The sequence below is a fragment of the Larimichthys crocea genome, unplaced genomic scaffold, assembly GCF_000972845.2.
Source record: "Larimichthys crocea isolate SSNF unplaced genomic scaffold, L_crocea_2.0 scaffold239, whole genome shotgun sequence".
Lineage (NCBI taxonomy): Eukaryota > Metazoa > Chordata > Actinopteri > Sciaenidae > Larimichthys > Larimichthys crocea.
Genome location: NW_020853172.1, coordinates 240,295 through 262,739, shown reverse-complemented (window position 1 = coordinate 262,739; position 22,445 = coordinate 240,295). Strand labels below are relative to the sequence as shown.

The 22,445-nt window shown below is 45.4% G+C and overlaps 1 protein-coding gene across 5 annotated transcripts in view; it reads right to left on the bottom strand.

Annotated features, from left to right (window-relative positions):
* Positions 1 to 22,445, bottom strand: part of usp54a (ubiquitin specific peptidase 54a) — a 45,633-nt gene that overhangs the window by 11,353 nt on the left and 11,835 nt on the right. For 2 of the 5 annotated variants that reach the window (XM_027275871.1, XM_027275872.1), the window contains exons 2-13: positions 13,392 to 14,130; positions 7,314 to 7,406; positions 7,084 to 7,218; positions 6,839 to 6,952; positions 6,549 to 6,631; positions 5,537 to 5,639; positions 5,277 to 5,423; positions 5,015 to 5,164; positions 3,138 to 3,306; positions 2,637 to 2,828; positions 1,380 to 1,514; positions 49 to 763 (exon numbers count right to left, since the gene is read on the bottom strand). In XM_027275871.1, coding sequence (XP_027131672.1) covers positions 49 to 763; positions 1,380 to 1,514; positions 2,637 to 2,828; positions 3,138 to 3,306; positions 5,015 to 5,164; positions 5,277 to 5,423; positions 5,537 to 5,639; positions 6,549 to 6,631; positions 6,839 to 6,952; positions 7,084 to 7,218; positions 7,314 to 7,406; positions 13,392 to 13,604 — 2,249 coding nt within the window. In that variant the 5' untranslated portion in view covers positions 13,605 to 14,130. Of the gene's footprint in view, positions 1 to 48; positions 764 to 1,379; positions 1,515 to 2,636; positions 2,829 to 3,137; positions 3,307 to 5,014; positions 5,165 to 5,276; positions 5,424 to 5,536; positions 5,640 to 6,548; positions 6,632 to 6,838; positions 6,953 to 7,083; positions 7,219 to 7,313; positions 7,407 to 13,391; positions 14,131 to 21,325; positions 21,506 to 22,445 lie in introns of those variants that run through there. The other 3 variants (XM_027275874.1, XM_019262765.2, XM_027275873.1) reach the window with 3 other exon arrangements.

The following is a 22,445-nucleotide window of genomic DNA, read 5'->3' as shown; positions in this document are numbered from 1 at the left end:
TTCTGAAAACCAAACAAAGATCTCCATCAGGACCTTCGGGTGGCTCACCTGTCTCCCAGGTTCAGGTCCAGGCTCACCGGGCTGCTGCTGTTCCTCTCGCTGCTTTCGTATCCGCTCTCCATCCTCTGGATCAGCCTGGGAGGAGGGGGAGGAGGAGGAGGCAGCTCTGCACCTCCTGCACTTCCTCTTACACCTCCTGGTTCGTCTCTACCTCCTCTGTGGTTGCCGGAGATGGTGGGTAGAGTCCAGGAGGAGACCGGCCTCACAGACTTCATCTCTTCCTGTGCCGGCAAGGAGGCGTCTGCTCCCTCGGAGGCTGGTGCTCCACCGTCGTCGAGCAGGGAGGCTCCGAGCGGGCTGTATCCCGCCTGCCTCCGCCTCTCGCGGGTGAAGATGCTGTCGATGTTGAGCGCCTCCCTGCGTGGTCTCCATGCTGGCCGGTACCTCCCTGACCCTGCTCCCCCTGAGCAGCTGGACTTAGACTCGCTGCTGGTGCTGTCGGCCTCCCAGTCATGGAGTTTATTGGAGGAGGAGCAAGAAGCGGTAGTGTTGGCAGGGTGGTGGTGATGGTTGTTGGTGGAGGAGGTAATTTCAGAGAGGACGGCAGCCGGTAAAGAGGAGGAGGAAGAGGAGGAGAGGGGTCGGCTGTGGATGATGTTGCTCATGGTCTCTTTGAAGTCTCGGAGGCGACTGGTTGAAGACGAGAAGGAGGAGGAAGGTTTGTGGAGGTGACGAGGAACCTGCTGCTCCTTCAACGTCTCTCCTGTGGGGGAGGAAGAGAGGAACAGGAGGGAGGAGAAAGAGGAAAAAGAAGAGAAGAAGGTGACAGGAGAACAGAGTAAGAAGAAAAAAAGAGGAACACAAAGGACGAGGAGGAGAAAAGTGGGAGAGCGGAGAGAAAAAGGTAAAAGTAGGTGAGTGAGATGAGATTACAAGAGAGAGGCGGCACAATGAATGAATGAATGAATGAATGAATGAATGAATGAATGAATGAATGAAACAACAGCAACAGTCCTGCGAGTCAATCAATGAGTTAACGAGTCCTGTTTGATTGTTTGTGTCTCAGATTTTTTTAAAGATCCGGCTGCACTTTTATTTTTTTAAAGATAAAATTTTATTTAAAGTTTACATTTATTATTTGGTTCATTTTTTTAAACTTTAAAATGTTCTCAATTCTCAATTATTTAATTTTTGAATGGATCAAAGGTTTCCACACCTTCTTTACCATTGCATTCAATGATTTTCAAGGACATTCCAGGCTCTGTCCTCTCAAATTCAAGGATCCGACAGAGCACACGGCTCGAGGTCCTCTCTGCCCTGTGACTCGCCCCCTTACGCCCCAAATTCCCCAGCCCCTGATTGGACAAACTCCCGCCTACCCTCGCTGTGGTAACCGGCCGACGAGGCTTCGTTGTCGGGTTTAGATCGCCGGTGGCGGCTAGAGCTCCGCCTCCTATCCCCGGCCCCGCCTCCCTTCCTCAGAGACTGGTGCTGCTCACTGTCCGTCCCGTGGCCTTAGCAACAAGAAGCATGGCAACGGATGTTTACAGCATGATCACCACATTATGCAACAGAAGAAGAAGAAGACGAATGGCAGAGTGTGGTTGGCTGCACAGCAGGGTCACACGGGGTCAAATCTCTTTGTGTTTGTTCTTTAAGTACAAATTAATAGATAATAATTCAAAGAATAAAGCTGATTAAATCCAAACGACTGGTTTGTTATCAGAGAGGTGACTGAGCAAACCCTGCTGTGATTGGTTAACAACATGCCAGACGACAGCTGATGGTCTACGGCTGCTTTCATTCACATCAAACAACACAAAGTTTTCTCTTTGTTACGGCAAGAAGCAGCTACTCTGATGATTACAAAGGTCCAAAATAACGACTTTAAGTTTCTAGTTTGTCCGACCAAGTATTTCTGTTTGGGGTTTTTTCTTTAAAAATAATTGAAATGATTAAATGTCATCGAATTAGTTGCAGATTAATATTTTATGGATTAATCGACTCATCGTTCCAGCTCTAGTATATATCTGCATTATGAAGAGAACCTCAAATTCAAGGACTTTCCAGGACAAATACCTTCAAATTCAAGGACCCAACACAGGATAAGACAGATCAAAGTTCATTACTGTTACAACTCTGCCAATTCTTATAATGAGAACCAAAAATATGTTAATTTACTGTGAACCAACTGATTAACAGCACTTTATTTTATTTTTTTAAAGATTTTTTTGGGGGCTTTTCAAGCTTTATTTTTGATCGAGACAGCTGAAGAGTGACAGGAATGTGGGGAGAGAGAGAGAGAGAGACGGGGAATGACATGCGGGATAGAGTGACAGGTTGGATTCGAACCCTGGGTAAATGTTTAAAGATGATCTTTAAATATAAAGAAGTGTGTGGACTGCATACACAGACATATACATCCCATTTTCAACATTTTCTACTGATTAGTTTGGTTTAAGTAAAGAACAGTCAAACTACAATAACTGATTAACCATAAACAAAGATGGTATCTTTGGGTTTTGGAATATTGGTCGGACAAAACGAGAAATTTAAAGACGCCTTGTACTCAGTGAAAACATCATTCCAGCCCTCTGTACTCGGCCCAGGTGACTCTGGCCGCTCCGGTTACTCACCTATGGCATCCAGGCTGCAGAGCGAAGTGTGCAGGGCTCCGTCTGTGCGCTCGATGCAGATGACGGTTCCCTGGGAGTCAGAGGAGTAGTGACTGGCCAGGGACTCATTGTGCGAGTGGGAGGGCTGTCGGTATGAGTAGCTCTCCGTCGACGAATCAGTCCGAGTGTCGCTGGAGATTGACTGCTCACGGCCTGGCCGGGGGGGTGGAGGGGTGGGGTTAGTACACAAGTCGGAGGCGTCAGTGGTGACGTTCGCGCTCATGATGTACACACACACAAATACACATCATATCAGACTCACCTAAACTGCTGCTACAAGCACTACAACTACTGCTACAACAGCCACAACGACGACTACTTCTAACGTCTAGTCTTTTAGTTACCCCAGTCTTGTCTGTCATAGTACAACTACGACTATTACAAGTACTACTGTTTCTGGTTTAGTTACCTGAATGTTTGCTGTTGTGCTACTACTACGACTCCTAGCTGTGTTGTAGTTACCCGAGTCTTCGCTGTCGTAACAGGCCTTGTTGAGGTGGTGGAGGTCGAAGCGTGAGGGTAAGTCCTGCACCGACACCGGCGTCCCCCGCGGGTCGGCGTACAGCAGCAGCAGAGGCTGGTAGTGACCCTTGATGCAGCGAGAGACCACGTCCTTCCACTTGGGGCCGATCTGCAGGAGAGAGCCGAAAATTAAAATCATAGAAGATGCAAAAACAAATAAAAATTACGTACCTTAAATAAAACGATGTTTATATTTAGATTATTTAATGATTCGACTTTGTTGACGCAGACATATGACTGAGTGGCACAAGAACTGAAGCTGGGTAACGAACCTCAACAGGTTGGCACCAAATATCTGGTCAGATTCATCGTTCAATCACGTGCCTTTTGATTTAAATCATCATTAGACTCTATTTAATGTTTGTCTGCTGAAGTTTGGATCAAATTTACTACATAAAAACACGTTTGTTTTTCTCAAAGTAAGGTTCTGTTTGGTATCGGTTGGGTTCTGACAACTGAGCTGGATCGACATGTCTAATTCATAATGTTTTGTCGTCTCCTGGATGTACTCTGATGAGATACCTGCTATGACACGGACTGTACGCAACAGCTTTCAGAAAACTTTTACATTAGAATTGTCTGTTCAGCACGAATGTTGGAAGCAGTCTTGATCACGGTACCGAGTGGACAGGATGCACTGTGGCGCCAACACTTTCCGATCAGCCAATCATAATTTCCTTTGGTGCCTGTAACGTTTCTCGCAGTTCAACTTTCACTCGTATCAGATCGATAACTGAAGCGGCTTCATGGCTGTGAGTCAGCAACAACAGAGGTAGAAGTCAGTATCTCAATGTGTCAGATAAAATCAGACAACATTCCATATTACAAACAACAAAAACAAGGATTTTATGAATGTTGAATTAATACTGGCTCTGGATTCACAAACTCACATGAGCAAACTAATTCAAACATGCTGAGATATTCTCATGTTAAATTAAGTTTTCCACATCAAACCATCCACTGAAATCGTGAAAGCTTGCTGGTGAATTTACCAGCCGCTGTGAAGACGTCCCGTTCACAGTTCAACGCCGCCCAGCAGGTAAAACAGTGACAGCAGCTGAAATGTTCGAGGCTGAACCCGTCAGTCCGTTTTCCTGCTCTGCTTGTCTTTCTGTGCGACGCAAATCCAACCGCTTGTTATTTTAACCCTTCCTCCATTTCCCAAAAGTCCACCGTTCACGTCCAGCTCTGCTCAGATCTAAAACGGGACGCCCCCCCCTCCTCGAAATCCAACAACGCCGACCTGTCCGTCAATCGCTGAGTGTGTGTTTGTGCAAGAGAAAGACAGATATAGAATGAAAGTCTGCAGTGTGAGCAAAAGTGTCGGCTGTGGTGGGCTGTGTGCATGTGTGTGTGTGCTCTGACCACACCCTCGGTTCAGTACAGCTGGACTGATAAACAATAGAGGGATATCCTTGTTTTCACAACCAGCAGAGAGACAGAGAGAGAGAGAGAGAGAGAATGTGATAACTCATTCCACCAATGTTACCACAGTACAGCTGTAACAGAGAAGAGAGAGAAGCAAAGGAGGAAAACAAAAATATATATTTTCTTTTAAAAAGAGGTGAGGGAAGGAGGCAGGAAAGGAGGTGAAGAAGGGAAAGAGAGCAAGGAGGGGCACAGGAAAGAGGAAGAGATAACAGAGAGGTGTGAGGATGGACAGGAAGAGAGAGAGAGAGAGATCACCAAATACAACATGAAGTCATTTCCTTTCCTAAACTTACATCTTTCCTTTTTTCCAAACACACACACTCATTTGTTTCAGTGCTTATACAATATGTTGACATACTACAGCACCTGTATTTCACTGAATATACCTCCTTGACGTGTGCATCATCGAAGTACATCCATCGTCGGATCTTTGTCTGGAAGAAGAAGGTGGAGTAATGTTTGCCGTAGTAACACACCATGCCGACCAGGTAGAGCTCCGACTGCCGAGCCTTTTCCTCCGTCACCCTGTAAAACAACTGCCGGAAAAAAAAAGAAAGATGGAGGAGTTCAATGATTTCAACAGTTTGTGATTTTCTCCGACTCTACGCTGATGACACTGATGTTTATCAACGCGTTTGTTCTTCTTACGTCACCAAGCCGCAGGCAAGTGCCCAGGGTGTGAATGACGTCCTCAGCGAGGTCCGAATGATCAGAGTCCCAAACCAGGCCGATGGTGATGATCTCCGGACTGTTGAGGAGGACACGGGCCATGCGGAGCTGCTGACCACACTGACTCTGATGAGGACGGAAGCACAATGTTCATATCGATCTTTACATCTGAGAAAGTGCAGCCAGTGGATGTTTAACACCTAAATCAGAACCATTAACTCGTCATGAAGATGTCTTACGGGACAGCTGCGCAGGTCTCCCATGCTGGCGTTCCTCAGCAGCTCCCCAAACATGCCAGGAGTCGCTTTCTCCCTCGACTCCAACATCTTCACTGCCTGGTTACTAAGAAGGAGGAGATGTGACCTTCAGATCTCTAGTTTGTGACGTCATGTCATCACAACTGCCACAGTTCAGACTTCTAGATAGTTCATTTTATTCAAATAACAAAAGAAAAATCATATGGCTCCTCTGGTGATCATTAAAGGTGGGATGAATGACTCTGGATCAGACTGAGCTTCAGAACAAAGCCATGATTTGTTTGTCAGGTGATGTTAGATGACTTCTAGTTTGCCAAAGTTAAAGTAGCAGGAGAGTCTCTGTCTGGAGCTGGTTCTGGGAAACCGCCTCGTCCTGTCTGCACGTTAGCTGCACAACAGCAGCTATGTCACTGCTGTGTGGTCATTCACTCTTTATCGTGGTATTCGTCATGGTGTTGGAAACTAACAGAGCGCATACTTAACCTCATGTCATTTATGTTCGATATATTGTGACGTGTTGATACGTTTCGATCATGACTGCGTACCGCGGTATTAAAATAGTGGTTTGATAACAACAGAACAGGCGAGACTGAAACATTCAAAGCTACTGTAGCTCATGTTTTCTCATTTTTCCCAATGAATGAATCCACTATCTGTGGCTGTTACACACCTGGAACAGTTTGATTGGCCGGGCTACCTGTCCATTGACAAGTCACCTGCTTCTCTCTATTGGCCAAATAAATGAGGTCATGTCACTTTAAGAGATGAGGTGTGTGTCTGTGTCTCTGTGTGTGTGTGTGTGTGTAAAAGCATGAGTACTACCTAAGGAGCCATGACAAAGCGAGCAATTAGTTGGTTGCCTAGGTGACCCTGAAGTGTAACCTAGCGACAAGAGTTGGTGGGGGGGTGTGTCTTCAACTTACAAAGTCTGAGATGAGAGCTAAACATAGTTCCTCACACACACACACACACACACACACACACACAGACTTACCACAGCGAGGTGGTGGAGATGTAGTGGACCATCTGAATGAACGGCAGAGGGTCTGAGGACGCTCCACAGCTGCTGCACACACACTGAACCACACACACAAACACACACACACACACACACACACACACACACACAGGGTAAACATCACATCTGACGACAAGAGGTTCACTTTGACTTGTAAAATTCTAAGCTACGAGCGCCTGAACATTAATTGTTTCAACGCGACAGACACGTTGAACTCCAGCTCTTCTGGTCCCTCGTCCCTGTGTCCGTCTCAGAGTCCGTCTCACCTGTTCAAAGAGCGTCATGGCAAACTTCTGGTGGGGAATGCAGTGTCTGGCTGTGCAGATGTCTTCTTTGGTCTCGTCTGCAATGTGGAAGTGAATCCTCATCAGGATGTTTTCCTGCAGAAAGAAAAAGATCATGAGGACGATCATCTGTTAAAAACTTTAAATACATCATGGGACTGAATGTTTTTATTGTGAGGAGTAGAAGCGTGCATCTGCATCGAGTGTGTGTGTGTGTGTTGTCTTACAAAGCACTCTGCAGCATCGTCCATGATGCCGAGCTGAAACCTCTGCTCGTCCTGGAAGGTTTTGGCGAGCGCGCTGCGAAGAGCGTCGGACGGTAAAACTTTCTCACTGCTGTACTGAAACTGAGCGAAGATACTCTGAAGGAAAGAAGAGATGCAGAGAGAGACGGCAAGGTTACGCACAGGAAAGTCCGGGTTCAGCTTCGGAGACATCGGTCAAGAGTGACTCTCACCTTCAGAGCGCAGAAAATGCACGAGTCCTCCATGCACTTATGAGTCGTCAGCTGACGGAAACTACGCCGGAAGATATCGAGGTGCCACAGAACCTGAAACAGACAAAACAAAGGAATAACAACATGAAAATAAGGAGCTGGAACAGAAACTTCATTCAGAATTGAATTAAAAACAAGGCAGCCAGATGGGTGTGCATCCAAATATAAAAATGATCATTTCATACTCCAGAACAAACACTACTGCGACTACTCGTCAAGATCTGATCCCAAAATCTCAGCAAGCAAAGCGCAGGAGATGAACCTGATTCAGCTCTGAAATATAAAAATCAAAACTTTCTGTCCAGCCTCTGTCCACAGCTCTGCAGTGAGCTTAAACCCAAAACAAGAAAAATATCTGAATGCTTTAAAATCTCTGCAGGAGGAAGTTCGGAGACCAAACACGTTCAAATCAGAGATCCTGTGAATCAGTGCGTCGGTGTGCTGCAGCGGCTGGTGTGTCTGCACTAACACAGGTTCAGTGTGACGTGTTTACATCAGCACGGCTACGGGCCAAACACCTGTCAGCACGACCGCCGCTGACCTCAGACCACAGCCAGCCAATCAGAGCAGCAGGAGTGTGTGTGAGAGAACGAGAGTGTGTGTGTGTGTGTGTGTCAAAAACAGTAAACTGTGTGAGAAAGACATAAAAGAGAGTGGTGTGTGTGTGTGTGTGTGTGTGTGTGTGTGTGATGTGTGTGTGTGTGTGTGTGTGAAATTGTGTTCGTCACTCTCTCCATCTGCTTCAGGAAACCATCTGGACTCCTGCGTGACGAGTGACGAGTGAGTGTGTGAGAGATGGAGTGTGTCAAAGTGAGAGTGATGTTGAGAGGAAGTGTGTGTGTGTGTGTGTGTGTGTGTGTGTGTGTGTGTGTGTGTCAGTACAACATAAATAGGAAAATAGGGAACACGATGTTGTGTCAGAGTGAACAAACGTCATTCGCTGGAGTTTCTACAGTTTCGCAAAGTTAAATTTAAGACACTTTAAATATCAAATAAAATGTAATAAAATAAATGTTGACATTAATTTATCTTTGGATCACATTTTTCAGTATTAAAACAATCATCTCTGACGATATGATGCACTAAATTAAGACTACCTGAACCTGGATGGATGGATAAACCAAAGAAATATAATTAACCGAAACCTCGACTCGTGCACTGTGAGCTGATGATCTTCCTGTAGCTGTCACAGTTTGACTAAATCTCCATATAACAGTGTTTGTTAGAGGCGGAGAACATCTCCTGACAGCCTGCAGCAGCCAAGACCAAAGATTTAACACCTTCAAGACTCCCTGAGGTGGAGCTGGAGGCCGGGGTGATCACGTCTAGAGTATCTTTAGATGAAGAGCTTTCTGGAAGTGTTTGGGTCCAATTACAAAAACACAAACTCTGATGATAGAATAATTAATGAACATTAAAAAACACGTAGTTCGATCCTCTGCTCAGGTTTAACTTCAGGATTTTTTTTAGATCAATCCTCTTGTTCTCCACACACTCTCCTGCTGAGCGGCTGGAATCCAGACACGGAGGAATTTTTTCATCACTTCATTTATGAGGAGGCTGGAGTTTGAACCCCCGGAGTGACACGTGAAGCTGCATTCAAAGTGTCTGGAGCTGGTGAGTATTGTCAGGAGGAGGCTGAAATGTTCCAGTGATTAGTTAAAGGGTTGGCTTTGCTTCAGGTTTGGCCGGTCTTGGTCCAGCTTGGTGCACTTGAAGCTTGAATCAGTTTTGATTTTTGCTAACCAGAGACGTTCATTATGAAAACCAGGTCTCAGAGATGACATCCATCTGAAACTATGACAACATAAGGCCGCATTCAGCTGCTAAGTGCGTGTCCGTTTGTGCTCGCTCACTCTCATTCACCGTCTCTGTCACTTGACCCACTGCTCTCTAGAACTATCGGACACAAATCAAATTAAACTTCTCAGATTTAGAAGCTGGTTCATGAAATGAAGTCAGAACAGGTAGAGCATCGAGGCTGACTGTGGAGGTTTGATGTCTGATGGCTCAACATCGCATGTTCAACCAGAACTCACATTTTGAAACCTAAAACAGAAAAACTCAGAAACGTGGGCGGTTGCTACGATACTCTGTGTTAGAGATGTCACCACTAGTTTGTGAAATACATTGCTGTAAAGTTAATTAACGATAAACCCTAATATAACTCTGACATAACACTGTCCCTGACGACCGTCCCGTCACTCGTGTTCATCACATATGGTTGCTATGTTTGCGTGGGCCAGCAGTATAAACTATACTTGGAAACAAATGCTGAAGACAGACAGAAAACTCAGCATCAAATGTGAGCTAACATGAAGAAACACACACAGTTTAAACAATAATTTAAAATCCAGAAGTTTCTCTTCACGGTTTCTTTAACCGTCTTCTCAAACGGACACACAGGGCGTGTTGGACTGAAGCTCTGATATGAGACTCCGGTAAATCTTTGGCTTTAGTGAATCATACTGTGGTGTCAGCACTTTGGGTGTGTTTGTTTTCTCCTTCCTGTCACCCCCCCACCAGGTCCAATATGTTGCTTTGTTTCTGCAGGACGTAGCAGCAGCGCTCAGCAGGTCGGTCAGGGAATAAAACCTTCAGTACAGATGAATTCAAACACAAAGCCTTTATTTAATTTAATAATACTTCAGACTTGAAACCTGCTGCAGAGAAATGATGCAGTCCCGTTAATCAGCTGTTGGCAGGATGCGACTCTGAGGAACCTTTTTAAAAAATGTGAAAAATGACACGATCGGATTAAAAACGGAGGAGAGACGACGAGGTGGAGGAGCGGGGGAGGCTGCACCACATCTGAATGCATTTTTTAAATTTCTGAAGGAGGCGCGTCCAAGCAAAAGTTTCTCTTTAACACACTCAACAGCTGCATTATCACGCAGCAGTAATAAAACTGTGTTGCTTTCTGTGTTAAAGGAAGGAAAATCTAAAACCTGTTGGAGGTTTTGGACGGATTAGACCTCAGTACATCACAATGAGGGTTCAGGTAACTGATCAGAAGACGTCCTGGTTGGAGTCTGACTGAATAAAGTGAATCACAAGTTTCTTTTTAGACGTCCTGAGCAGCCGGGGAGGATGAAGCTGTGTGAACAGCTGTTTGTTACGGCGATGTTCTTCCTCCTCGCTTAAGTCTTCATCACATGCCGGAGCTGCTGAGCCTCTGACGGCCTGACGAGTCCTCCGGTCGGCCTTCACCGCCTTCAGGCTCGCCATCCCTCTGATCGGTTTGACGTTAGGCTGCAGTGACGGGTCAGGTCGGGCGGCTGCAGGAGCTGTTGGAGGAGCTGGGTTGGTGAAGTTTTACGGTTGGCCGGCATAGAGGAGTCACAAGGAAGTGTCCAAGTCCAAGTCGAGGACTTAAAACTTTCCGCGACTCTTCTACGCAGTCGTGTGCACAAACATTATCATGACTTCCTTCGATATATTTATCACTTTCTCATGCTGGACATATTCTGGTTTCTGCTCCTAGATGAGAGGATTTGATGCTTTTCTCTGATTTAGATGAAAACAAACTGAATCTTTGGACTGCTGGTCAGACAGAAGACATCACCTTGGACTAAAAAGATTAAATCAGATAATCAGGGAAACAAACTGTAGATGACTGGATAAAAATAATTGTTAGATTCAGCTTTAATAAAGTTACAAACTGTGTGTTTAGAAATGAATCCCCTCCACTCTGTTTACTTCCCGTGTTTCTGCAACATTTTCAACATGTTAATGAGAGGTCTGTCTGGTGTGTGGCTGACACTAGAGTGTACTGTTGTGACCGTGTTGGTAACACTGCAAGAGAAACCCTGTGCATGATTTGTTTCTCTAAAATTACAGTTTGAGTGCAACAAACTGCCTACACATAAAATAAAAAAAGGACGGCAGCACCAGTACAAAGATATATAATCATCCAGAGTACATGCAGCACGCTCTGTAAATAAATCTAAATTTTAACATTTCTTTCCTCAGCTGCTCGAGTCACCGGCGTTTTTTAAAACATACAAAAATATGGTCAAGCATCTCCCGTCGTTTATATCCCTTAATGTTAAGGTTGTCGTCCTAGGCCAGCCAGACGTGGCTTTAATTTAGCATTTTGGTCTGATTTAGTGTGACTTTGGTGTTTGTTCTGTGTTTGGTTGTAAAGTAAAGTTCAGTGTGACGAGTCGTTCCTGACGTCAGAAGCCGTGGTGACGTCCTTCTGTGACCTCTGACCTCTTCGTGGCTTCGTGTCATGTTGCTGATCTCGAGTCAAAGATTTAATGAATGTTTCCTCTCCAGCCCGGGTCTGTCATTTCAGCAGCAGCCCCACCCTCCGAGGTTAATGACTCAAACGAACAACACCAATAATTACCGCTCTCACACACTCCATCTGTCTCGGCTCTTATTGTTGAGGCCGGCGGAGGCAGACGATACCTCCACCCCCCCCCACACACACCTCCTCCTTAAAAAGCTGATGAGTCATAAATGAGCGTAATGTGCAGCCTGGGAGGCGGTGCAGGCTGATCACAGGCTCATTACAGGGCTCACACAAATATGGAGGAGGTTATCAAAGTGGTTGTTATGTGGATGGTGGAGTCATCTGTCTGACTGACTGTGTCTGCCTGTGGTGGAGCTGCAGGTTAAAGAGCTTTGTGTGGCTCCAGTCTTTGGTTATGATGCATACTGTGCTGAGTTCACCTGAAGTCCATTTTTATTCGCCTCTGTACCAGCAGGTTCATTTATTAGTGCTAATCAAACAACAGCAAAGAGAAGCCACATCCTCTGACACCACCAAACTAAAGCTCGTTTTAGTGTCGGCTCATTAACTTTGTCTTTACCTGCCGCCGTTTTTAATCCATCCAAGCTATTTACTGGATTTACTGGCCTGATGTGGCACCTTATTTGCCTCGGTTTCCCAAATTGTACTTGCATAGCACCTTTCTAGTCTTTGGCTGCCAAGTGATCGTTCACACACATTCATGCCTCTATAGTGAGAACGATGCATTATGTAATTAAGCTGTATTTAATGTGGATCAGTACAGTGTATTAGATACAGAGTTACTTCCAACGTTACCTCTGGAAAATTGTTTTTTTTTTTTTTTACCGCCTGGACAAGTTGCTAAATTCACAAGCTTTTGTAAGGCTGTAAAGGGGTGGAAGGTTTCCAATTTCCAGAAACTTTCCATGGGAAGTTAACTTCTGGACTTTGGGGAATATTCCAAAATCGGAGATTTATGGAAATTAATGTGAATTAACTGGAAATTGGGGGTAATCTAAACAAACTGTATCATATCCAAACATTAATCTAAACATAATCATTTTAACAGATTTATTTGTAAGGACAACTTTATCAAGTTTGAATTATTAAACAATATTCTGTAGTCCACAGACTCAAATGTGTGTCATCAACAGTCTCTGTGTGCTCTGGGTGGGCTCTAAAGTGTGGTCCAGGTACAGAAATCACCTGTGCAGGTAGGGGGCGTGGCCTCAATAGCCCTGTACTATGTGCATGTGATGGAGGAATAACAGAAGTGTACCTGCATGAAATCTGTTTGTTTCAGTCAAGATTATGCTAAAATATATTTTCCCAGCTATATTTAAGTTCACTGTTATGGGCCAAATTAACGGTTAATTCCCATGGAAAGTTTCCGACTTTGAAAATTCCCAAAACTTTGCAACCCTACGTGTCTGCAGCAAGATTCTATGCATTGAAACAATTGATATACATTAGTTCACTAGTGGTTTATTTACCAAGTTAAGACGTGACTATACAGTCATGGAGAGATCTCAAAACAGCAGCTGGAAGATTGAACCTATCCAATCTGAAAGATGCTCACAGGACGCGACTGATTTCAGTTATTTTTTCCCCTTCAAAAGGAAGTGCTACCAAATATTGAGCTGAGGGTGCAGGGGAATATAACAAGAAACAAACATGAAAATATCAAAGCATTTGTAACTGCAACACTTTTTAAGTCCCATATTTCTGGCCATGATTATAAATATATATGTTTTATCTTTTAATAATCTTCAAAATGCAGCAGAGTAAAGAGTGTGTACCTGCAGGGCGCTGTTCAGGAAGCAGCTGTTCTGTCCCGGCTCGTTGCTCAGCCCTTTACTGGGAGCGATGGACGTCATGGTGCGAGGCGTCAAGATTCCCTTCATCCCACCACTGCCACCACCACCACCTGCGCCGCCGCCAGCGCCGCTTACGCCACCTCCACCACCACCTCCGCCGCTACCGGACGCAAAGTAGTTCCTCTTCCACGACATGTGGCCCTCCCTCTCTTTGTCTCGCTCTGCTGGTTCGTCTCTCGGCCTCGCTCCCTGCAGGAGTCAACTTCCCGTCGTCCGTTCTCGTATCGAAGGAGACAGATCCATGTCCTCCAGCCGAGAGGAGGATGAGTCAAAATGTGACGAGAGCTCCGAACAGGGTGGGCAGTTCAAACAGTTCAATGTTCTCCAACAGAAATAAAATGTTCTTTAAAAATCCAGGATATCCAGGAGGTCTGTATTCAGTTTTTAGCTCCGTTTAACGTCCAGGGTTATAAATTCAGAGAAATATAAATGTTCTGTATCCTCTGTGTGTGAATTTTAAGGGTTTGATGACCTTTACAACAAGGACTTCAAGGTTCTCTGCTTGATATTCCAAGACGTTCAAGGACCGATCCCCTCTCCGGGTCCTGCAGGTGCGTCGACCTTTGCCCTCTTTTCACACGTCAACACGTGCAGCTGAGTCGGCCGTGTTCGCACCTCGTCCTCCTCTTCATCACCACAGCTGGAGCCACTCAGGACGGATCTGCAGGAGAAGAAAGACAAAGAGTCTTAGTGGATTCATCTATCAGGCCTTCATGTCTACTGTTACACCGAACTGATGAACTGTTTGACCTCCACCTGTTGTCTTTTAGCACTGGTTCCATCAGTACAACAACAGTCGTGTCACTGTGTGCCTTATTGTTCCTGAATGTCGATGAAGTGAGGCGTTACGAAGATCTGAAATGTGAAGAAAGTCTGCTCAGTGATGCAGACAGACCGGAGCAGAAACCCAACATTACTCAGTAACAAGCAGGTCCTGTAATAACTGGATTCAAATCTTTAAGACCTGATGTTGAGATAATTTAAGGCTTCAGCTGAGGCTGTAATGACCGAGCTCCTCTCTGCTGTTTACGCCTCGCTCGAAATGCTTGTTTTTGCCACCGACAGGCTCAGACTGTTAGAAAAAGTGTTATGGAAAAGGAAACCAGCAGACTTCGTGACAAAAATGAATAATTTTGCCTTTTTACACCCTAAAACTTGACAAATATAAAAAATAAATATCACCAAAACTGTCTTTGTTAGTCTTTGCACTGCTCCAACAATCACCAACTGTGGTTTGGTTGAAAAAGACCTTTAATTCATCGAGTCAGATGTGACCTCCACTCCAGATATTCAGCTCAATAAATATCCGATTAATAAAAGTAGTCCATCAAAGAATATTTCCAAAACGTGTCCTGTTCTTTTTATTTAAAAACATGAAGTGTCCTCTGATGGTAGATACTGAGGTTCTTTAGAAATGGATCCTACATTATTTACAGTCTACTGATCAGCCCGGTGTCGATCATTTGGACCGGCTCCACAAGATTAAAACAAGATTTAAAGTCTCCCTTCTTGTTTTAACAAGCAGCTCAATGATCCGTTTTCTTGACTTTCTTGGACTGAGCGTTTCTAATACAGGACAGCATTAATTCTCTCACACATGTTCGTATCATTTATCAGTAAGGCCTCATTAGGCCGAGCAGTGTCAGCTTTCTTTTCGCGGCGTGCTTTGCCGTTTTCACCACAGTCAGTTGTTCCACTGACGACGGTTTGGACTGAAGTTTCTCCTCAAACTGGAACATTAATCCGGGCTCAGCTCATAAAGAAACAGCTCAAATCTATTAGATTTCGTTTTACAGAAACATCCCCGTCTCCGTTAAGAAGGAGAGCGTGTTCCCTGCACGTACACTGAACATGTAGACGCATGTGAACATGAACGTGAGTGTTTCAGTCCGTGTCTGATGTGACGGTACAAAATATTATTTTATTTCCAGGATGACTGGAAAGCTAGTCTCTAATTTTCCAGGATTTCCAGGAGGTGTGAGAACAGCGACTGTATGTGCGTTAGAACACGTGTGTGCAGTGAGATCAGGGGTGTGTCACTGCAGGGAGCGCTCGTTTACTACAGGAGGGATCAGCGCGCGCGCACACACACACACACACACACACACACACACACACACACACACACACACACACACACACACACACACTGTAACAGTCGACAGCAGATCAGCACATTTACATTAATTTACATTTACAACTCCTTCAGTGATTAAACGTCAAATTCATGTATGAACGCGCCCGTTTGACCCTTGACCTTTTCTCAAGCGGTCAGCTTTACCCGGCCCATGTGTCAGAACTCCCATGATGCTCTGCAGGCCTCCAGAACAGGGAGTCAGACTGACTCAGCTCCTCAAAAAAACAAAAACTGACTTTAAAGCTTTTTTTTTTCTTAGAATTTTGCCTTCGCAGTAAATAAAGCAAGTCTGTGTGTGTGTGTGTGTGTGTGTGTGTGTGTCATAGCAAGTGAGACAAAGGGAGGTAACCTGACGGTCAGAGCAGAGGGAGATGAGGAGGGATTAGCCTGATCAGACTCTGTCTGCGCAGGATTAGACTGTCTGTGTGTGTGTGTGTGTGTGTGTGTGTGTGTGTGTGTGTGTGTGTGTGTGTGTGTGTGTGTGTGTGTGTGTGTGAGAAGAGGTAAACACCACACCGCTCACAGAAGAGGAGTCACCGTCCTCTGATCTCTGGGTTTTACTTTTAATGTGTTTAGTTTGTTTACAGAAGGGAGTGGACCACGCCTGAGGTCGAGACCAGAGTTTAACTAAACTGAGATCAGTAAAACTGGCGAGGAAAACCAAATCTAGACCACATCGGCTTCCCAAAAAGTTCAGGATTCATTTTAAGGTTCTTCCTTTCTCAGAGAGAGCCCTGCTCCATCCTTACATCACAGATCTTCTGACCCGGGTTAACTTTGTCCCGCGTACACGACTGAAAACAAAAAGCTGATCGTGCCTCCAACACTTTGAAATGCTCCTCCTGTAGACCTACGTCCTGCTGCCTCTAAAGCCTGCAGTGTGTGGCTATCATGTCGTCGTGTCCTCCGCGATAAATTTACATTTTAAAAAGTGTCCACGCTTTTTATAATCTCTTATAAGTGATAGGAAAACACCCAGACACACGACAGATCGCCGCCCAGCTGTAGGAAGTTCACCAACAGACCCAGAGATCACGCCACCAACACTAGCTGCCCTTCAGGTTCAACCCCCTCGTCTGCAAACCTGCAAATCTACGAGAGGAAGCTTAACGGAGACGGAACCTCTCGATGACATTTATGAAGCACGGAGGAGCGGTTTGTTTCAGGCTGCTGTCACATCACGGCAGGAGGGAGGCGACCTCTCCTTCTGAAGCCTCCTCCTGAGCGATTACAGCTTTTTATATCCTGCAGAGACACATTAGGCTCCCAAGGTTGAATCAACACGAGTGAAACATTAATTAAAAGTGGAAGGAAGTGTAAAATTAAGAATAAGCGAGGGGCAGTTTGGAGTTTACGGATTAGAGGAACGGACTCATGGCGACATTCACGCTGAATAACTGGGTTAGCAATTATATTCGTGACGTCTACAGAAGGTGGAAGCAGCTGAAATTTGGCATTTCTGATTAAAAAACACGTCTGAAACATTAATCGATTATCACAGTAGTTGCACAGAAGCAGCTCTCCGCTCGACCTCGCCAGGGACACGTGGCGCCATGAGCAACCCACGCCGATCCGCACAGAGCAGCTCGAGCCGACAGGAAGTCAGTCGGCGCAGATAATCTATTTCAAAATAAAACAAATATCCAAAAGATAGTTTAACCATGCAGCATATTTACATATTCAGAAAACTGAAAATCCATCCACAAACATTCTTTCTAATGGCCTGCAGAGGGCGAGTCCACTGGCTGCAGCAATAAGGTCTGATTATATTGAGTCTTATGGGGAAATGAGTTGATTTATGATGTCAGTCAGCAGTTTCTTCTTGTGTTTATGATTTCAATCTTTAGTTTTAAGTCTTCTTCCACACAGCTCGATGTTCATCCTGTAAAATATGGAGTTGAATAAATGATTTCAGGTCGTTTCTTTCACATGTGAACAGATAGAAAGCGTCTTCACTGTCGCACAAATGTCTGTGAGATGAAGGATGGTCGAGACTGACATGAGACCCGGCTGACGTCTGTGTACCTGAACTGCAGACTAACCAATCAGAGCGCCCGGATTAGCTCAGCTGGTTAGAGGTCGTTTCCTCTCGTGGTGAGCGCTGAGGCTGATTTGGTGTAAAATTGATTATATAACAGAAACTCCAGTCTGCCGCAGACACACACACACACACACACACACAGTGTTATAATCACCTCTAATTCGCCAAGCTGGCTCAGTGCCGGCTCCGTGCAACCACTCTGCAGGGCTGCCAGGAGACTGGATACTACTGGGAACACTGGGATGAAGCCAACAGGGACATGGAGGAGCGGAGATAAAGGGTCTGTCAGCAGGCAGACAGGCAGACAGACAGACAGACAGGCAGCGCATTGATCTGACTGTCTGGCTGTCAGGTTAGCTCACAGCTGCCACAGCTACCGTTTGTCATGAAATTACTACACAGACTGAAGTCCCTGAACACATCACTCCACATTCATGACAGAGTCCGACGTTCCTGATGCAGAATGCTGCGTTAGCTTTCTGGACATTTCTTACATGAGATGTAACACTCGACACCTCCGGGTTGTAAACAACAGGCTTTCTGCTGTAGAGCATCTGATTTCCACTTATTGTTCTATGAGGTGGCATGCAAAGCTGCAAGCGGTGACACTTCCAAGAACCGCACAATGTCTGACAATAAAAAAAACAAAAGCAGTAAAAACAATAGTTTGGTTGTTGTAGAAGCATCAGCTGCTGTGTCTGGACCAGCTGTGTCGAGACCGGTTGAGGACGAGGACATGGAGATTATCATGTGTAAACAATAAACATCAACTCTATAGCTTATGTAGTTTGTAATAACTGCTTATCCACGGACAGGTCGTGGTGGCAGAAGGTTTTGCAGGGTGCTCCAGACGTCCTTCTCCAGGAGGATCCCGAGGCGCTATGTAGTGGGGTCTGCCCCGGGTTCTCCTCCAAGTTCCTAACCCGACATTGAACCACCTCAGCTGGCTCCTTCTGACGTGAAGGAGCAGCTCCTCACTCACAAAAATTAAGTTTTCAAATCCATCAGCGATGCAGCTTTTAAAAGATCAGATTAACCGTTTCATTTGCTATCAATCGTCCGAGTGAGGATTTGGGGTGGTAAGCAGGACATCCAGCCGCCTCCTGTGAATCGGTTTAATTCATCATATCAACATCAATATCTCTAAAACTGAAATGTGTCAGAGACGGAGGGAGAAAACGCTCAATAACACGAGGTGATGGTGGATGATCACATAAAGAGAGAGGAGGGGGAAACAGCTGTTAAGAATAGACGTCATCGGGACATTTCGTTTGTGACTTCAGTCGTTTCTCGATGAAACTCTGGAGAGAATCAAACATTTACTGAGATGCTTTCTGGAGCGCAGGAAGTGACGCTCGCTGTGCTGCTGACCTCGTTGGCAGTCGGTCCGGAGGAAAAGATTTGGGGCCCAACGACTAAAAACGAGAGCTCATGAATATACAGCCGTCCTTCAGAGCTGCGACGGCACCAAAATAACTCAGAGAATTTGGGAATGTGGAGCACTTCAATCACTTAATTCCACCCAGTGAAAGGAGGAATTAGCTTCTTGTCGTCTCCCTCTGAGACTCTCACACAAGTCGACGTCTCGAGCTGCGCGGTTTCAGTCAAGGACACTTCAGCTCTGGTCTGGACTCGGGGACTGAAGCTTAGACCGGTGCATGGTAAGATACGATGGTGGAGACAGGATAGAGTGAGAAAACATCCTTCTGATGCTGAAGTCGAGACAGATTTGAGTGAAGGAATAACCTCAAAAATCACGTCATCAATGCAAATTGAGACTAAAAGTTTCTGGCAAAATGTTGATCGTCAGAAAACAGTGAATTTGGCATTTCTCCTGAAAAAAGCGAAATGTAGGGATACAACCAGGCAGCGACCTCTAAAAACTGCAGTTCCTCAAACGTCCACTCGAGGCTGGCTCCAGAAATCGTCCATTCAGTGCTCTACAGAGTCTGGTATCGTGTCTTAACTTTAGTGGATCAGAACACGCATCAGATGTGGAAATTAAGATGCAGATGTTGAGACCAAACATCAGTTTTTGAGCCCAACAGACCGGGTAAGACTTGTTTTTTAGCCGAGCGGTTGCGGCTACTACCGGGCGAGCAGTTGGAGTCTAAAGCAGAGCATGCTGGATTAAATTTACACTTTCCTGGAATATTTTGTTTTCAGTCACAAGCTCAACAAGGCAAAAGGAACGAGCTAGATCTTAAAGATTTAATCACAAAGACTTTGGTGGTTGAATTTCAAGGACTTTTTAAGGACTTTGTTAAAAAGAAAAGAAAAGATGGGGTTGTTTTCAAGGTATTCCAGGACTTTTTAAATACCGCTGTACCAGCTGCTACAACAAAACGTGACCTCCGTAATAAACTTTTAAAGGGTTCACTGCTCGGGTTACATTTATACATTTTGAACCCATAAAACTTCCCCACACCCTTAAAAAAAATCCAGTTTGTAAAAGAAATGAGACTTCCCGTTGTTCCTCCTCCGTCGCGTCTCCTGTTGTGGATGTATTGTTCTAATTTTCACTCTCCCACATTCCACCAGTTGAGTGAATAAACAGTAAATCATCCAGACTGGGAGGAGCTCCTCCTCCTGTTCTTTCAGCACATTATTTTCCCATGAATACTGCTGAATAATGTCCCTTTAATTTAAAAAAGCTTGGGGGCCGTGCTCGGCAGGCTCTTGCACTCACACATTTCTGCAGGAGGAGGACTCACTGCATCACTTCCAGCTAAAAAAGAACTTTCACAGAAGAGGTGACGCATCACGTCGCCGGGATGAAGGTTCATTCATTTCAACCAGTAGACAGGAAGACGACTGATGATTCATGTCCAGAAAAAAAACACAAGTATTAGGGGAACCGATAACAGGAAAGGGTGCAGGCTGCACACAGGGTTGTGGGGAAATGAGCTCAACAAGTCATGACATCATAATCTATTACAGTTTCTGCACACACTAACAGTCAACATAACTAGTTAAAGGTTTAAACAATCATCTCACACCAAAGTCTGTTCACAAATTGCAACATTTTAAACCTCATCAGCTCAGAAACCATCACAGGCTGGTTAAATAATAACTATGAGTTACTTTTCTACATGCACATGATCCACTGTGCACATCGGCTGAGTTTAGATCAATTATTATTATTAAAAGAAAACGTTTTTCTTCATTTTTAAAAACAGTGCAGCAGATGCACAAACGCCACAAGAGTTGAGCTTCTGTGTTGAAGTGTGGATGGATCGTTTACAGGGTGATTTCAGAGGAGAAATGCTGCGTTTTTTTTTAAAGAAAAAAGGCCGATTCTTGTGAACCGGAGTCCGGCGCTGTGCGCCCTCAAAGCACCGGGGCGCTACATTACATCACTTCCAGCCAGCGAGCGAAAAACTTCACGGAGAACAATGAGGACGAAAGCGGGCATGAGTGAGCTGTTTCTGAAGCGAATATCCTCTGCAGGAGCTGCAGCTTATCACCACACACACACGCAAATAAAGCCGGGTTTGTGCCCCGGTGCACCGTGCGGTAGTATTAGCCACCGCCGGTGAATGAGAGGAGAGTAACGGAGGCGGCTGCTGCTGCGTGCAAACCTACCGACACCGTCCACAGCACAGACCGCAGACAGTAAACAAGAGAGAGCAGCAACAACAACAACAACAACAACATGGAGGTCTGGAAGCGGCTCACCTGTGACCTGCAAAGCCCGAGAAGCCGCGCCTGAGCAGGACCTGCAGCCGGTTTGTAGTCCACAACGGAGCTCCGGCGGGTTATTGTGTTTAAAGCGGCAGAATGGAGGGGGGAGGAGTTACTACCTGCAGCACTGTGCGCGTGCACGAGCGCGTGCGCCACCATCTGTGTGTGTGTGTGTGTGTGTGTGCGTGCATGTCCTATGTGTGTGTCCAGTGTGGGAACTAAATATCTTTCAGCAAGGTCAACAACGCATTTAAAATTACACCAAGCTCTTCTTAACTCTGCCATTATGTCCTCTCCTAACCCAGCTCTGGTTCTAGCACGACGATTGGTTCCAGCTTTCCCCGGGGCCTGAAAAACCTCCCCTTCTTCTTCTTCTTCCAAATCCAAATCGCCTGCGATGCCAATTTGCTGTAAATACTCTTGTACAATATATGGGATAAATAACAAACTAACAAACTGAGCTAACAGCAGCTCTTCTCCTCTGCCATTATGTCCACAGAGGCTGCTGAGCCCGATTACATTGCCCTCTTGCACAGCTCCGATTCTAGCACGACATTGGTTCCAGCACCCCAAAACACCTCCACCCCTTGTGCTCTGAGATCACAGCTGGGCTAACAAACTGACCTAACAATAACTAACAGCACCTTCAGTTTACTTCACTGTCCGTCATAAACTCTGTAAATCACAGAGAGTTGAGGCGGAGCAGCCGGAGGACATCAGAGGGAAAACCAGAAAACATTTCCTCCATAAATATGATCCAGTTTCACCAGAATCAGTGAAATAGTTGGTGGCGTCACGTACTTCTCCCGACCCGGAGTTACTACCAGCAGCACTGTGCGCGTGCACAAGCGCCACCATCTGTGTGTGTGTGTGTGTGTGTGTGTGTGTGCATGTCCTATATGTGTGTGTCCAGTGTGGGAACTAAATATCTTTCAGCAAGGTCAACAACGCATTTAAAATTACACCAAGCTCTTCTTAACTCTGCCATTATGTCCACACAGGCTGCCGAGCCTCTCCTAACCCAGCTCCTGTTCTAGCACGACGATTGGTTCCAGCTTTCCCCGGGCCTGAAAAACCTCCCCTCTTCTTTCTTCCAATCCATCGCCTGCGATGC